This window comes from Parasteatoda tepidariorum, chromosome 12, assembly GCF_982258835.1.
Source record: "Parasteatoda tepidariorum strain Cologne lab strain chromosome 12, Ptep-v5.0, whole genome shotgun sequence".
NCBI lineage: Eukaryota > Metazoa > Arthropoda > Arachnida > Araneae > Theridiidae > Parasteatoda > Parasteatoda tepidariorum.
Genome location: NC_141766.1, coordinates 1,376,613 through 1,394,009, shown reverse-complemented (window position 1 = coordinate 1,394,009; position 17,397 = coordinate 1,376,613). Strand labels below are relative to the sequence as shown.

The window sequence follows — 17,397 nt, the reverse complement described above, 5'->3', positions numbered from 1 at the left end:
TGAAAATCCGATCATTAGAACGAAAGTTATTCAGGGTGATATCTTTTTTTTTTTGCGGACTGTACTCACATATGTACATTATATGAACATTATATGTTCATTTCATCATATGTACATTATATGAATATACACCTGTACGCTATATGTATATACATCTGTACAATATATGCATCTCAAATGTGTGTATGTACGTACGTTATGCATGTCGAATGTATGTATGAATATATGTAAAATATAAATACGCCCAATGTACGTACAATCGTCCACAAATGTATAATGCATATTTGGATACATACATTGAGCATGAACATATTATGTATATGTACATAAATACACTGGACATGCATATCATGTACATGTATACATACATATATTGTACATCCTACAGATATACCTATATTGTACATGCATACATATATTATACTGTTCATAAATAAATTGCACATGCATGCATGGGACATACATTGCACAGACAATGTATGTATGTTTGTACAAACACAAGTACTTGTATATACATGCGTACATGAGCATAAATATACATTTTACATACACAAATATTTGCATAAAATGCATATATTCACTGTGTATAAATGTACATGTCTACATTGTTTGCACATACATACGTAATTATTATCTATATACATACATATATTTTATACCTACAATATAAGTGTATGTACATGTGTGTGAAACTGAAATGTCTGAACATATGCACTAGATTAAATCATATGTACATACATTTTAGTTACATTCATTTGTACGTATACAAATACGTACAAAAGGCAGTACATGTTAATACGTGCAAAATGTATCATTATGAAATACATTCTACTATCTACTGTAAAATATAATCATTTATAAGAATACAATAGTCTTGTAATCATGTATTTAGATTACATGTAATCATAATTACATGTAATCAAATTACATGTAATCAAATTACATGTAATCAAATTACATGTAATCATGATTACATGTAATCATATATTTTGATTACTTGTAATCATAATTACTCGTAATCGTTTTTGTTGTGATTACTTGTAATCGCAGTTACTTGGAATCATGATTACAAGTAATTGATTACTGTAATCAAAATTGTAATCATGATTACAGCTGTAATCAAAATTTTTTGAAAGTTGTAATCATGATTACAAGTAATTGATTACTGTAATCGACTATGTAATCATGATTACAGCTGTAATCAAACTTTGTAATCACGATTGCAAGTAATTGATTACTGTAATCAATATTGTAATCATGATTACAGCTGTAATCAAAACTTTTGAAAATTGTAATCATGGTTACAAGTAATTGATTCCTGTAATCAAAAAATGTAATCGATTACATTTTTGGCCAACTCTGGTATGTAGTAATGTGTGGGCTGCTCACTTTCTTCAATCACCTTTTGCAAATGGTCCAGTTCCTCATACTCACGCAAGAAATCCGTATATAACGACAAATACTCTGAGTCCCTAGACAAACGCTTCCACAAACAATTAAGTTGCCTCAAAGCCATGTTCTTAGACTGTCCAAGACACGACGGATCCTTACTCAAGGGCATTGCAACTACATATCTACCATCGGCATTTCTTCTATGGGTGCTTACAAAATGATCCTCACTCAAAGACGCCTCTGTATCCATTGCAAATTCTACTTCGACATTTTCAATTTCCCAAAATCGTTTTAAAATTTTATTCAAGTCATCGTCAAGAATCAACCCACAATGAACATGACCAACATCTACCTGATCAACGCTGCCACTCACGACAAAACCAAACACAGTATTTTGCAACAACAATTTGGAATTTTGAGCATAAAATCGTTCCGGCCTCAACAATTCGTAAAACACCTCCGCACCTAATAACATATCAATTTTCTCAGGTTTGTTGAAACTATTATCAGCTAATGACACAAACTCTGAAACACTAACATCCACATCAATTATTCTATTTGGAATGAGATCAGTAATTTTGTCAACCACTAGCATCGATAATTCTCTAACAAAACTCTTATCCTTATTTGCCACTAAAGTTCTAACACATTTGCTTACTACCATAGTTGCATCATTAACACACGAAACTACGGTATTTATTTTCTCTAATCTTAATTGCAACCTCTGCGCGCACGCCATAGTACGCAAACATGATTGAGTCCCAACATCCAGCAAACATCTAATTTCAATCCACTCAGAAAATTTATTTTTAACATGTGCGCGAACTGTACTCAGAAGTACGTTTTTGAGTTTGAGAAGTGGAATGATTAAAATATTCACGCGGAAAATGAATCATCGTATGATGAGGTTCAGATCAAAAACAGTTTTTCTTTGAACGGCATTCACTTAACCTGTGGGGTGCGAAACAACGAAAACAAAGATTATTCCCTTTCAATGCCTCAGTTCTCTCATATACTGACATACTTTTAAATTGGGGGCAGGTAGCGAGGAGATGTATATTTCTGCACAGAACGCACTTCGAATTATTAGTCTCCGCAACAAACACTTTAGATATATTTTTGTCTGTTCGCAAGTGAGAATACTTCTGAAGTTTATTTCCTCCCACGCCTTTTATTTCACCAGCACTATTCCGATTGATTAACTCACTTGAACCTTTACCTCTCGATGACAAGTAAATATCACACTCACGTCCAAGTTGGTGAGGTAAGAAAAAAGTTTCACCTTGCTTAATCCCAATGTGAGTCATTAATTCCCGATCAAGGGTTTCGAAAATTTTATCAGAAACAATAAAATCGCATAAAGATTTAAAATCTGCAACCTTACGTATTTGGCAGTAATAATCAAAGGATGCACATAGTCTAGAAGCAAACTGAACATAACTCTCAGACGATAATTTTCTAGCCCTTTTAAAATTATTCAGGCATTCTTGGGGAGTAGGTTCAAATTCTTTTAAAACCAAATTTTTCAACTTTTCGTAATCACACAATTCTCCCTGACTAACATACACTAATAAATTATTAACTCTATCTCCTAAAAGACTTAACAGAATTTCGGCTTTAAATTTATTAGGCACTGATTTATTTTCGAATGCTTTTTCTAACGAATTGAAAAATAAATTAAACGATTCTGACTTAGCCGGCACTGAAATTTTTAAAGCCTTAACACTTTTGTTTAAACTTTCCAAACTATCAGAATCTGTTTCTATATTCACTGCAGTCTGAGATGCATTGGCTAGGTTACCACTAATTTTTGCCAACACTAACTGCTTTTCTAATTGAGCTAACTTTAATCTTTCTAACTCTATTTCCTGTTCCGAATCTCGCTTAGCTTTTTCTAACTTTTCCTTTTTTTCTTCTAAAACATGCCCAATTAGATCGCGCACAAACTCAATATCAGTTTTAACTATATCACTATTTTCAATTAAGAGCTTTATTAAGATCTACTATTTTAGGATTATCTGGAATTATTAAACCTAATTCCTGAGCAATCATAATCAACTCATCTTTTTTAAAATTCAATTTAAGTGCCATTTTAATATCAGCCACTACTAAAACAACACTTTCAAATTAGAAATGCTATCAATTAAACTCCACACCCAAATCGAAAGCAATTACTAAACGAAATTACTTAATGTAAACAACACGCAAAACGAAAGCAACTCTACTAAGGCAATACATATCAAAAACACTCAACACAGACTGAAAAGAAACAAAAATCACAATCAAATAAAACAAAAAACATATAAAACCAAACTGGGCAGAACGAAAGCACAACTAATTCAATTCAATAAAACAAAGCAACACAATTCTCAAATTACAACTGATCGTAAATTCCACTTACCCTAAAAATCACAACTAACTAACACCACTACCTTTTCAGAATCTAGTTAATAAGCCATAATTTATATCTCCCTACGCAACACATGTGAAATCACAATTTTTTTTTATTTTTAAGAAGACACTTCACTGACCTCTATTACAACTTTAAATTTACAAAACACATTCCATAGTCATTGACTAACACCTCCGAGCTCATGTCGGACCAAATGTTTTATACACTCACAAGAAAAGCTCGACACATGAAAACAAAAGCACCACACTTCACAACGACATGGACTGTATTTATTAAAAATTGAGAAGTAAAAATGTAAATGTATTTCAACAGCGCCATCTATTGTTAAGTAACAAGGCAAGGCGCGAACAGCACTTTCAAGTACTGCTCTGAGCGAGACGCCCTGTAGCTTACATTTGATTGACTCCAAACCTCTACCGTTTACGATTCGAGTGGTATCGAGTTGGAGCTCACAGAGTGGCGATCTATTGTGGCTTCTGATGCAAGTCGGTTCTGCCTTGTCGCCAGTGATAGCAGTAAATTGGTTGGAAGGAGGCCAGGTGAACCCCTGCTACCGACCTAGGCACACTGGACATACATCTTGAGTTATGGTCAGTGGAGCAACTTTCCATGACAGCAAGAGCCCTCTCATGATTATTCCACTCACTTTGACGGCAAATTTGCATTTCAACCTGGTGATTCAATCTGTTTTGTTGCCATTTATGAGCAGCATTCAATGGGGTATTTTCCAACAGGATAACGCTCACACTCATACTGCTGTTGTATCCCAACATGCTCTACTGAATGTCGACATGTTGCCTTGACCTGCTAGATCACCAGATCTTTCACCAATTGAGCACGTATGAAACATCATTGGATAACAACTTCAGCGTCATCCACAACAAGCATTAACTATTCTGTGTTGACTGATCAAGTGGAACAGTCATGGCACTCCACCCACAAAATAACATGCTTGTATTCAAGATTATGATGGTTACACCAGTTATTAATGTACTGTTATTTCACATTCGAAATGGCTTTTCTCAATTGCATTAACCTGTGATCTTGACAAATTGCGTGTGCAAATTACACGCATGTTCATTGTTGTTGTTGTAGTTCATTTACGTCGCACTAGAGCGCCACAATGAGCTATTGGTGACTGTCTGGTAAACATCCCTGAGGATGATCCGAAGACATACCATCACAATTTTGATCCTCTGCAGGTGGATGGCACCACTGCTTCGGTAGCTCGACGACCTGCACGCGAAGTCGAGCACTTTACCAAATATTTTGAGTTAATGAAATTAAATATTTTATTTTTTAAGTTTTTGTGCCCCCATTTCAGTATCTTAAGGATCTTACGAGCTCTGTTTAAAAAGAGAGTATCATATATATATATATAACGTCGTTGCCGAGTGGAAGGATTAAAACAGGTCATAGGTCGGGAAGGAGGGTACAAAATTTATTTATTGATTATTAGACAAGAGCAGTCATGAGAGTGAGTAAAAAGTGCACATGAAAAGTTGCGCTCCTTGGTTATATGTTAGGGAAAATCTTGCAAAGTAAAATCCGTAAAATGTCTTAATTTAGGGAAAGAGGGAAATCTTAGTAGTTGCTATTGGTTTATGAAAGAGATCGCGCGTTTCCCACACAAAGCTAGGGAAAAATGTCCTGCTCTTAATTAAATGCATAGTTGAGCCAAAAATAGATTTAAGAACAGGATGTGGCTTTTAAAAGTGTGAGAAAGTATTTCAAATAGAATAATTAATTAGGAAGAAGTTTTATAGCAGAGAAACTAACATAAAAAGATTAATTGAAGCTTTTTATGTTACATCCCCCCTCGCCAATAATGTTTAATTACAATCCAAAATTTTAAAAAATTTTCCATTTGCAGAATCCTCCCTATGGTAGAAGTACAAATAATATAACCAAATTTGTAATTGTAACAATATATAAAAGTAATATAAATTATAAAACATTTACATATGTTCTCATTGTAAAAAATTTAACACAATCAAAAATCTGTAGTAGCATTATCAGCAATTTTAAAATTTTCATTTTCAACAGTTTTTTTTTTCTACTTAACAGTTTTTTCAGTTTCAAAAATCTTTTGTTTAAAAATCACAACACAGCTTTTTCACTATAAGAAGTATTCTTCATAAAAACACTATTTACGTTAACTCTTCAATCATGATAAAAAAATTTATAAACATTTTAAAAAATGTGCAAGTTAAAATGTAAAACACAAAATGCAAAAAACAGTTTTACAGGAAAAATTTCAATCTGGAATTAGACTTGAGTATTGTTTACCTTGTTTGAAAACAAAATAAAAAAATGACACAGTGGTTGTTATTGTCAAGTCCAAGATTTTAGTATTGTCTTTATTTCACTTTATTTATTATTTACCTTTAATATTTATCACTTTAATAGCAAAATATCCACAAAAATTTTTAATTTTATTTTACTTATTTTTTTTATGTCCAAAATTTGCCTTCTGTAACAATTTTGCTTTTCCTCTCTTATTTTCTCTTTTATTTTTCTTTTCTTTCTATTTCCTCTATATTTATTTATACTTTTTCTTTATTGGTATTTTTATTGCAATTATTAACCCGGATTTCAGGAAATATGTAAAGACAAATTGCTTTTATAATCAGAAAAGGTGATCAGTCTTCTCAGATTTTGCATTACAACCTGTTTAACAACAATCACTAATTGAAATCCAAAACAAACTTTCAAATTTAATATGGTATTAAGGTAAATCAGTTTTTAATTTTTGACTGATCTAGCTATTTTCCTTATTTTTAATCTGAAGTGCAAGTTTGGTTATGTTGCAAATTACCTTTTTTTTTTTTTTTTTTTTTTCATTTCTATCTTTCTTTCTTTTTTCTTGAACATAAATAAATTTTTTTTTTTTTTTTTTTTTTTTTTTTTTTTTTTTTGAGGGTACAAAATTTATTTATTAATTATTAGACAAGAGCAGTCATGAGAGTGAGTAAAAAGTGCACATGAAAAGTTGCGCTCCTTGGTTATATGTTAGGGAAAATCTTGCAAAGTAAAATCCGTAAAATGTCTTAATTTAGGGAAAGAGGGAAATCTTAGTAGTTGCTATTGGTTTATGAAAGAGATCGCGCGTTTCCCACACAAAGCTAGGGAAAAATGTCCTGCTCTTAATTAAATGCATAGTTGAGCCAAAAATAGATTTAAGAACAGGATGTGGCTTTTAAAAGTGTGAGAAAGTATTTCAAATAGAATAATTAATTAGGAAGAAGTTTTATAGCAGAGAAACTAACATAAAAAGATTAATTGAAGCTTTTTATGTTACATATATATATATATATATATATATATATATATATATATATATATATATATATATATATATATATATATATATATATATATATATATATATATATATATATATATATATATATATATATATATATATATATATATATATATATCTATATATATATAAGAAAACAAAAATAATCACAGTATTTGGGGGTAAATGGAGCTTATCGTAATTGAAGAATATGCTGTGCGACATTTTATGGTGAATTTGCGAACGTAAGTTTCAGAATGTATTGAAACATGAGGATGCTATTTGCTAATCAACTTTATCCAAAGAAAACCATTGTTCGCGCATGTGCGACTGCCGCGCCACCCCTGTGTGAGAGACATTAATATATACCTTGAGAACTTCATAAATGGCGGACGCAGTCCGTGAGCTTTTAAAATAAAGAGATATACAGTCCATTGCAAACCAGTGTTGTTATTTGAGAAAAAGAGACATTTTTAGCTATCGATTAGAGTGACCATAAACATGTGGTCCAGTCTCCCGGAAGCGAATTAGTGATTTGTAGAGATCATTTACAGTGAATAGAGAAACAAAACTGTGTGTACAATGCTCGTGTTATTTAACAATGGAATTTATATTAATGAGTGACAATAAAAAAGAAGCCGAAATTCTGAGTTAAGAGCAATTTCCCTTGTTTCATTCATTGTGCAAAATTTACTTTGAGTTATTCAGTTAGTCTATTTACATTGAGTTATTTTAGTGTGTTTAAAAAATGTCCCTTAATAAACTAAAAAAAGACGAATTAAAAGTCGTCGCAGACGAGTTAAGTTTAAAAGTTGAAGAAGGGGCAAGAGTTATTGATATAAAGAAGCTAATTGAAAATAGTGAGATTTATAAAAACGATAGTGATTTCGTTCAGAGTTTGATTGATAATATTCTTGAGGAAAAGAAAAACAATTATGAGTTAGAAAAAGCTAAATTAGCTCAGTTAGAGAAAGAGAACGAAACAAAACTAGAGTTAGAAAAAATTAAACTCGCTCAGTTAGAGAAAGAAATTGAATTATCTAATGCGCGAAAAGAATCGCACAATTCTTCGAAATCGGAAACTATTAGCGAGCTAGAGCCGCCGCGCCGTCTCGAAGATTTAATAAAAAGTATAAAAACCCTTACCATATCCGTTCCCTCTAAACCTGAAGCATTTAATTTGTTTTTCCAATCGCTCGAGATAGCGTTTAAAACGAAAAATGTGCCCGAAGAATTAAAATCCGAAATACTGCTAAATTTGTTAGGTGAAAAAGCGAAAAATTTAATGATTTATATATGTGAACAAGAATTAGCAGATTACGATAAACTTAAAGAAATCGTGTTGAAGGAATTTCAACCAACACCTCGAGAATGTATTAACAATTTTAATAAAATGCAAAAAATGCCTCATGAAAGTTATCTTCAGTTTGCTTCACGATTGAGTGCAGCATTCGAATACTATTGCCAATTACGCAAGGTTAGCGATTTTAAAACATTATGCGAGTTAATTATTTCGGATAAGATGTTTGGTCTACTTGACCGAGGATTAATGACTCATATTGCAGTAAGGCAGGGAGAATCATTTTTCAAACCACAAGAGCTAGGAAGAGAGTGCGATATTTATCTTTCTTCCAAGGTTAAATCAAAACAAGATATAAATTATCTTTCCCAAAGGAATCGAGACTTCCGTTCTAATAAAAATATTTCTAATGTGTTTTTATCCGAAATAAATTATCCTAAATGTGTCATTTGTAAATCTAATGAGCATGCCTTGTATATGTGTTCGAAATTTAAAAATATGTCAATTAATAAAAGATTAGAAGTAGTCAAGAGTAACAAATTATGTTTTAAATGCTTATCCGCCAAATGTTCCGTTCAAACGTGCAAATTTAAGGATTGCTTTTGCGGTAAACCTCATAATAAAATGATCCACTTTCCAAGAGTAAACAGAAATAATAAATCATCCGCTATTGTTAACCAAGAATCACACTTGAGTTTTGAATATTCCATCCCCCCTTCCACTTCCTCCCAAGACGGCGCCATCAATGAAAATACGTCTGTAGTCGCCACCAGTTATGAAAAAAATAAATTAAACACAAAAACTGTTCTTTTGAGTACGGCTAAGTGTTATATTAAGGATAAAAATTCCTTATGGCAGGAAGTTAGGTGCTTGCTAGATTCGGGCTCCCAATCATGTTTGATTAATCGCAATTGTTTACAAAATCTTAATTTGCCTTATGAAAAAATGAACACACAAATTTCTTGTTTGAATGATTCAACGATGAATATAAATAGGTGTGTTAGGACTTCGATTTCAAATAAAGATAAGAGTTTTGAAAAGGAATTAACCCTTTTAGTAGTTGAAAAAATAATTGATTTTACGCCGTCGAAAATTCTTAATGCAGCAGTTAAGGTTCCTGTTAATGTTAGATTAGCTGACGAAACCTTTTTCATTCCTGATAAAATTGACGTATTGTTAGGCGCGGAGATATTCTATGAATTATTACGGTCGGGACAAATATATTTACACGAATCAAAATTAATTCTACAAAATACCGTTTTCGGATACGTAGCGAGTGGTAGTTTAATTGATTCGCATACAACCAATGTGCATTGCGGATTAATTTTAGAGGATGATTTAAACAAAACATTAAAGAGTTTTTGGGAAGTTGAAAATTTAGACGTAGGGTTAACGAAAAGTAAAGAAACGACCTTTTGCGAGGAACATTTTGAGCAAACACATTTCCGTAATAAAGAAGGTAGATACGTAGTAACTATACCCCTTAAGGAAGAACCCTCGTGTTTAGGCGAGTCAAGGGATATTGCTCTTAAACGGCTGAATTCTCTGTGGCATCGGTTATCAAAGGACCAAGAACATTTGAGACTTTACAAAAACTTTCTTGATGAATACGAGAAGCTTGGTCACATGAGTGAAGTTAGAGATGAAGGAGAACCGGAAAGTTCCTATTATATGCCACACCATGGCGTGTATCGTCCTGAGAAGAGTACTACGAAGCTTCGTGTAGTATTCAACGCTTCTAGCTTGACGCATAATGCTACCTCATTTAACGCTATCCAATATAATGGTGGGGTGATACAGGAAGACTTATTTAGCATAATAACTAGCTTTCGAAGGCACACATACGCGTTTCAAGCGGATATAAAGATGATGTACAGAATGATTTTGGTGAACCCTAAGCAGCATTGTCTTCAAAGAATCCTTCGGAAGGATCATGCGAATGGCCCAACAAAAGCTTATGAATTGAGAACTATCACGTACGGCACCGTGAGTGCTAGTTTTTTAGCAACAAGGTGTTTGAATCAGCTATCTCTTGACGAGGGGATAAATTTTCCTTTGGCAGCTCCTCTTCTACGTGACAACTTCTATATGGATGATGTGTTGTATTCAGCACCCTCTCTGGATGAAGCGAAGTAAACACGGCGGCAACTGATTTCAATTCTCGATAAAGCCGGTATGAGTCTACATAAATGGTCTGCTAGCCATCCGGAACTTTCACCAAGTAAAAACGATTACGACTTTTCGAGCGCCGATGAAACAAAAACTTTAGGAGTCATTTGGCGACCATCAGAGGACTGCTATACCTTCAAAATATCAGTGGATGAGAACAACACTTTTACCAAGCGGTCAGTTCTGTCCACCATTGCAAAATTTTTTGACCCCCTAGGGATAGCCGGCCCTGTCATAGCCAAGGCCAAAATATTTATGCAGAAATTGTGGAAATTGAACATTGACTGGGGTGATCCACTTCCTGCTGCAGAATCTCAGGAGTGGAGCGAATTTATTTCCACGTTGAAAGGTGTGAACAACATTAAAGTTGATAGGTGCATTACAATAGAACAGTCTAAAACAATCGAATTTCATGGATTTGCTGATGCATCGGAAAGTTGCTATGGAGCGGTCGTTTATTGCAAGTCGCTCAACTCTGCAGGTGACATAAATGTGAAATTAGTTGCTAGCAAATCTAGAGTTGCCCCACTTAAAGCCCTAAGTATCCCCAGACTGGAACTTTGTGCTGCAGTCTTGTTGTCCAAGTTAATGAAAAAGATACTTTCCGCATTAAAATTGCAAACAGACAAAGTTTACCTTTGGTCTGATTCCATGATTGTGCTAGCATGGATTCAAAAGGATCCAACGAGTCTTAAGACATTCGTGAAAAATAGAATTGCACTCATACAAGAACTGACGCCAAAGTCCCAATGGAATCATGTGCCATCCGAGATGAATCCCGCGGACTTGATATCCCGAGGATTGGACCCTGTGAAACTTTTAGAGACAAATTTATGGTGGAAAGGCCCTAATTTCCTTTATGACAATGAGTATCCTAACCAAAACTTTCCTGTGTCGCAAGAACTTAGTGTCTTCCAAAGTGAACTTAAAGAGCCTTCAAGCTTAGACATTGAAGGTCCCTTAAAAGCCTTTACATTAACGTCCAACAATTTTTTGCATGAACTAATTGGCTTGAGTAATAATTATTTTACTATAGAGCGTGTATTAAGTTATATTTTTAGGTTTTCTAAGAATTGCAGAAATCCTACTGAAGGAGCTTCAGGACCTCTGAGCAATGAGGAGATCAACGCCTCCGAGCAGTTCCTGTTGAGAGTAATACAGAACGAAGAATTTGGATCAGAAATTCGGAGTCTCAAACTGCACGGGAAGGTGTCTCCTACGAGTAAGATAAGAAATTTGAACCCTCTTTTAGATTCAAATGGAGTTTTAAGAGTTGGAGGACGATTAGGTAACACTGAATTGAATTTTCTTAAAAAGCATCCTGCAATACTCCCTAAAAATAGTCCTTTAACTTCTGTTATTATTTTGACATATCATCTTAAATATTTGCATATTGGTCCAAATGGTTTATTAAACTGTATAAGAGAAAAATTTTGGCCCTTGTGTGGCCGTTCTCTATGTAGAAGAATTACTCATAATTGTGTTGTTTGTGTTAAAAATAAACCCATGGCTGCTACGCAAATAATGGGAAATCTACCTAGAGAAAGAGTTGTGCCAGATTTCGCATTCAATTGCTCTGGTGTTGACCTAACTGGTCCGTTTTTCATTAAATGTAAACATCAAAGAAAAGCAATTTCTCTAAAGGTGTATATTTGCTTATTCATATGTTTTGTATCTAAAGCAGTGCATATAGAGATAGTTTCTGATTTGACATCCGAGTCTCTAATTGCCACGTTGAAGAGATTCATCGCGCGTAGAGGCAAATGTGCCAAACTTTTTTCAGACAACGCGACGAATTTCGTTGGCGCTAACAAGGAGTTAAAAAAATGTTTAAATTTATTCAAAAATCCTGATGAAAAATTGGCTAACTATCTATCCGCTGAAGGAATAGAGTGGAATTTTATCCCGCCTAGAGCCCCCAACTTTGGTGGTCTCTGGGAGGCAGCAATTAAGTCGTTTAAATACCATTTTAAAAGAGCTGTAGGTAATGCATCTTTAACTTACGAAGAATTGCATACTATAGCCACTCAAATTGAAAGCATTTTGAATAGTAGACCGATAACTCCACTATCCGCGGATGAAACCGACTTAGAAGTTTTAACTCCTGCGCATTTCCTGATAGGGAGAACAATGAACGCCATAATTGAACCGGATTTGACAAATTTAAAGGAAAATAGGTTATCCAGGTGGCAAAGAATAACCAAATTAGTACAATTAATTTGGAGAAAGTGGCAACGAAGCTACCTAAGTGAACTGCAGCAATGTGGCAAGTGGAGATTCGAAAAGGACAATGTCAAAATCGGTAGTCTAGTCTTAATTATTGAGGATAATTTACCAGCTAATAAATGGTTAATGGGGAGAATAATTAAAGTGTTTTACGGCACTGATAAGAAAATCAGAGTTGTAGAAGTGAAAGCCCAGCACGGAACCCTTAAGAGGTCTATTTCTAAAATATGCTTGTTACCTGTATCATAAAAATATTCCCATGTTTAATTTTATTTTGAATTGAATATTTGTTGTATGAGAAGATCGGTTGCAGTGTAAAGTATCATTAATTTGTTTTTTCTTATTTGTATCAATGTTACTAATTATCATCTAAATGCTTTGTAAAGATTTTTTAAATAATACAAATTGTGCTTTGTTAAATTACATATTAATTGAATGTTGAAACATTGCAATGCCTGGCGGCATGTTTGCGCATGTGCGACTGCCGCGCCACCCCTGTGTGAGAGACATTAATATATACCTTGAGAACTTCATAAATGGCGGACGTAGTCCGTGAGCTTTTAAAATAAAGTGATTTACAGTCCACAAACTAGTGTTGTTATTTACGAGAAAAATAGACATTTTGAGCTATCGATTTGAGTGACCATAAACAACCATGTAACCTAAATATCTAGCAGAATGAAGCGATTTTTTAAACAATGAATCATACAATATGCAACATATTATTTCAATATCTTATTCTTAAACATAACATGTTTCAATGTTTTTAAAATGCCACTAAACATTCAACAATTCCTTGAGTTATAGAAAAAAGAAATGTAGTAAATTATAAAACACCTTGTGAATGTGTATTAGAATTACTATACAATCTACATTTTATTTTTCAAGCACTCTTTGTTTCTTCAAACTTTCTTGCCTAGAGGACTGGATTGAATCTGTAAAAATGATTGTCCCTAAAATTTTGTATATCGCTATAATAAGTTATGTCAATTTGATTTTAGTATGAAATCCTCGAATAAATATAGCAACAACAACATATCTAAATAATATCAGATGAAAAGTTCATGTATTTAAATTCTAAAAACTTAGAAAATCATAAATAATTTATTAATCAATTCAAATTTTCTTTTCAAAGGAGATTAAAAAATAAAAATCTTTTTGCTTTTTGGACAGAAATCAGCTTAGAAATTGTCTATTGCCTAGAAACTTCGAGATATTTTCTATTAACACTTAATTAAACCTCTCCCAGCAATCACAGAACATTATTTCTTTTTTTTTTACATTCAGAGTTCTTTTACTAGGTTGCATAGCAACCTAGTAAAATTAAGCATTAAGCTTTTGAATTAGTCAATGGGTTATCTTAAAATATTCATTTGCGCTAGCGACTTTTTTTGGCTGTTTTCTGAACTATCGCCAAATATATAAACCTTTATTGCTACCCAATTTACGACCCAATTTTTTTAAAATTTTGTCTACCCCCCCTAATTCAAGTGTCTAGATTCCAAATATGTAAAAAAAATATATGTTTTATCAGAGAAAGTACGCTTTTGTGTCTGATTTCGTAACTTAATTATAGTTAGCACCAATTAATTAGCATATTTGAGGTCACCCCAAAGAACCATTAAGATTTACTTTTAGTTCGTGAAAATCCGATCATTAGAACGAAAGTTATTCAGGGTGATATCTTTTTTTTTTGCCGACTGTACTTATACGATTTTTAAAATTAGCATTTGTTTATTTAATATTTTTCGGCTCTCTTTTTGTTGATTTGCCACATAGCGAGTAGTTATTTTCTGGTCTAATAAAAGAAGTTGAAAGAGTTTTGAAATTTGATTTTTTTTTTAAAAATATATGATAGTTTGCTTGTGAGTGCTTCTGAGCTAAATTCTTTTAGTTGATATCCTTCCCACTGTGTTATTTTTTGAGTGACATTGACGAAATTTTTTTCACACTGTTATCGATACCGGAATTTACCATTTAATTTTGTTGTAAAGGATATTACAATTTCTAAAAAACATTTTCAAATTAAATAATTAAAGTTTCAAAAAAATATTCAATGTTTAATAGTTTTAAATCTGTTTTTTTTTCTCCATTGCAAAATCTAATTTATTTTCTTTTTAAATTTCAGTATAGCTTTTCATTTTCAAGGAAATCTACTATTTTTAAAATAAGCAATGGATGAAAGTAAGCAATTGTTTATTTCACACTTTTTCTGTTGACTTGCCACATAGTAAGTAAATATTTTCAGGTCTAATAAAAGGGGTTAAAGAGTTTTGCAGTTTAAATTTTTTTTTTTTTAAACATATGATAGTTTGCTTGAGAATGTTTATGAGCTTAACTCTTTTGTTAATCTCCTTCCCACTATGTTACTTTTCGCTTTTCGTGTGACTCTACCAAGATTTTTTGATGCAAGTATTGATACTGCAATTTACTCATTGAATTTCATTGTAAAAGATATTACAATTTTTAAAAACATTTTCAAATTAAATAATTTAAGTTTAAAGTAAATATTCATTGTTTAATATTTTTAAATTTGGTTTTTCTACTGTAAATTTAATTTTCCTTTACAATTTCATATATAGCTCTTCATCTTCAAGACATTTTAATATATATTAAAATTTCTTGTTTAAAATATTGTACAACAATGAATTAAACATTTTTATTTAAATATAGACTGATTTTTATTTGAATATAGGCAAATCTGTATGTTTTTGATGCGTCATTATTTATATTAATTTGTAAATGATTAAAAAATAAACAATAATATGGTCCATTCAAAATGGTGAATATGGTCAATGCAGAGCTTTGATTAAATTATATATTTTAAATAAATTCCTATTTGAGATAATCTAATGCTGTAAAAATTTAGTTAAACTATAGGAAAAATTTTTTTGACAAATATTGGGTATGCATACTGACTTTTAAAGAATGCTATGTCAAAATATTTGGGGGAAGGGGCGAACTATATTTAATATATATTTACAACTTTGAAATCTGCGAATTATCACTTTGAAATTGTTAGAGAATTCTCCTTCTATATGATTTCTTCAACCATGAATTGATGATTTTGAATTCTCATAGTATCTTTTTGCATTGATGTTCTTTTACATTAATCAAACTTTAAAATAAGTAATGGAAGAAGATAAGCAATTGTTTATTTAACACTTTTCGCCACTTTTTTTGTTGGCTTGCCACAAAGAGTTTTGTCGTTTGAATTGTTTTTCATTGCAATGATAAAGATAAAAATAAATTTTTAGTAAACAAGTTTGCCATGTTAAAATAATTATTAATTAATCAATTACTTTTTATTAAAAACCATTGCATTTTGGAATGTTTGAAATTTTATTCACAAGTCGAACACTGTTGTTACATTATTTGAATTTCCTGTTTAATATATTGTAAAATGCTGAGTTAAATATCTTTATTTTCATTTCATGAATATAGACAGATGTTTTTGATATATGATTAATGATATTAATTTATAAATGATAGCAAACAGTTAAAAAATAAGCAACAATATGGTCTATTGAAAGTGTTTTTACGTTAAATGAAGAACAGTGCTAAAATTTTTATTTGAATTCTGAAGAAGGTGCTAAAATTTTTATTTATGAAATTTTTAAAAAAAATGTGAACATTTCCTATTGGCTCTATGAGCTTATACAATGAACAAAAATATTTTAATAGTTAAGTGTCATTGTACTTAATCTTTAAAAAAAAATAAAAAGTATTGAATTTGATATATTTTTGTATCTGTATATATACTTGAATATTCACTTCAATTGAAAAGGGCTTAAGAGTTTTGAACTATAATTCCTTCTTTTATAAAAAAATAGTAATAATTGAGAAAAAATAAAATTATTATTTGAAAGCGGTTATAAGTGAAATAATTCTCTATTCTTGCTCGGTGATACTGAGATTTTTTTGGTGCAGGTATTGTTACGAAAATCTACCCATTAAATAGTAAACATTTTCAAATGAAATGATTTAAGTTTTAAAGAAATATTCAATGCTTAATAGTTTTAAATTTACTTTCACCAATTTAATGTTTTCAATATAAAGTAATTTAGAGGTTTAAGTTCAGTGTTTTCAATGTAAAGTTAACTTTTTTCTCTTATAATTTTAACTTCGTCTGCTGGATAAACATGCTTATCTACCAGGAAGGAGCCATTCATTTTTGAGATTGGATGCTTTACAATGTAAATGGAAATTAATATTCTGGTGGAAAACTGGGGGCCATATGTTCGATCCTCACAGAAAACAAAACGACTGGAGGTTCTCTTTAAATCTGCCGAAGCTGAAAGTTTGAAGAAAGGTGCATCCCTGTGATATTCATCCTCGCTGTGTGCTTGTGTGATATGCGCAAATATTGCAGACAATTTTATAAAGTCTTTCAATAAAGCAAAGATTTTCAGTTTATTGCTCTGAAATATAGTTCAGTTGCACAAAAACAAAAAATTGAATTGAAGAAAAACTTTCAACTGTATGAAATGACTAAAGTTTTGGAATTTATTTTATTTTAAAAATAATAATAATTAAAATAATAACTCTTGGTCCTACTGTTGCTTTTAGAAATAAAAATAAAAATTATTTTAT

At 31.8% G+C, this 17,397-nt stretch overlaps 1 protein-coding gene across 1 annotated transcript; it reads left to right on the top strand.

Moving 5' to 3' along the window:
* The first annotated feature begins 10,584 nt into the window (after nt 1–10,584).
* Nucleotides 10,585–13,053, top strand: LOC147800889 (uncharacterized). Its single transcript, XM_087156049.1, has 2 exons — nt 10,585–11,558; nt 11,640–13,053. Exons 1-2 carry the CDS (start codon nt 10,585–10,587, stop codon nt 13,051–13,053), a joined length of 2,388 nt encoding a protein of 795 aa, XP_087012175.1.
* The last annotated feature ends 4,344 nt before the right edge of the window (nt 13,054–17,397 follow it).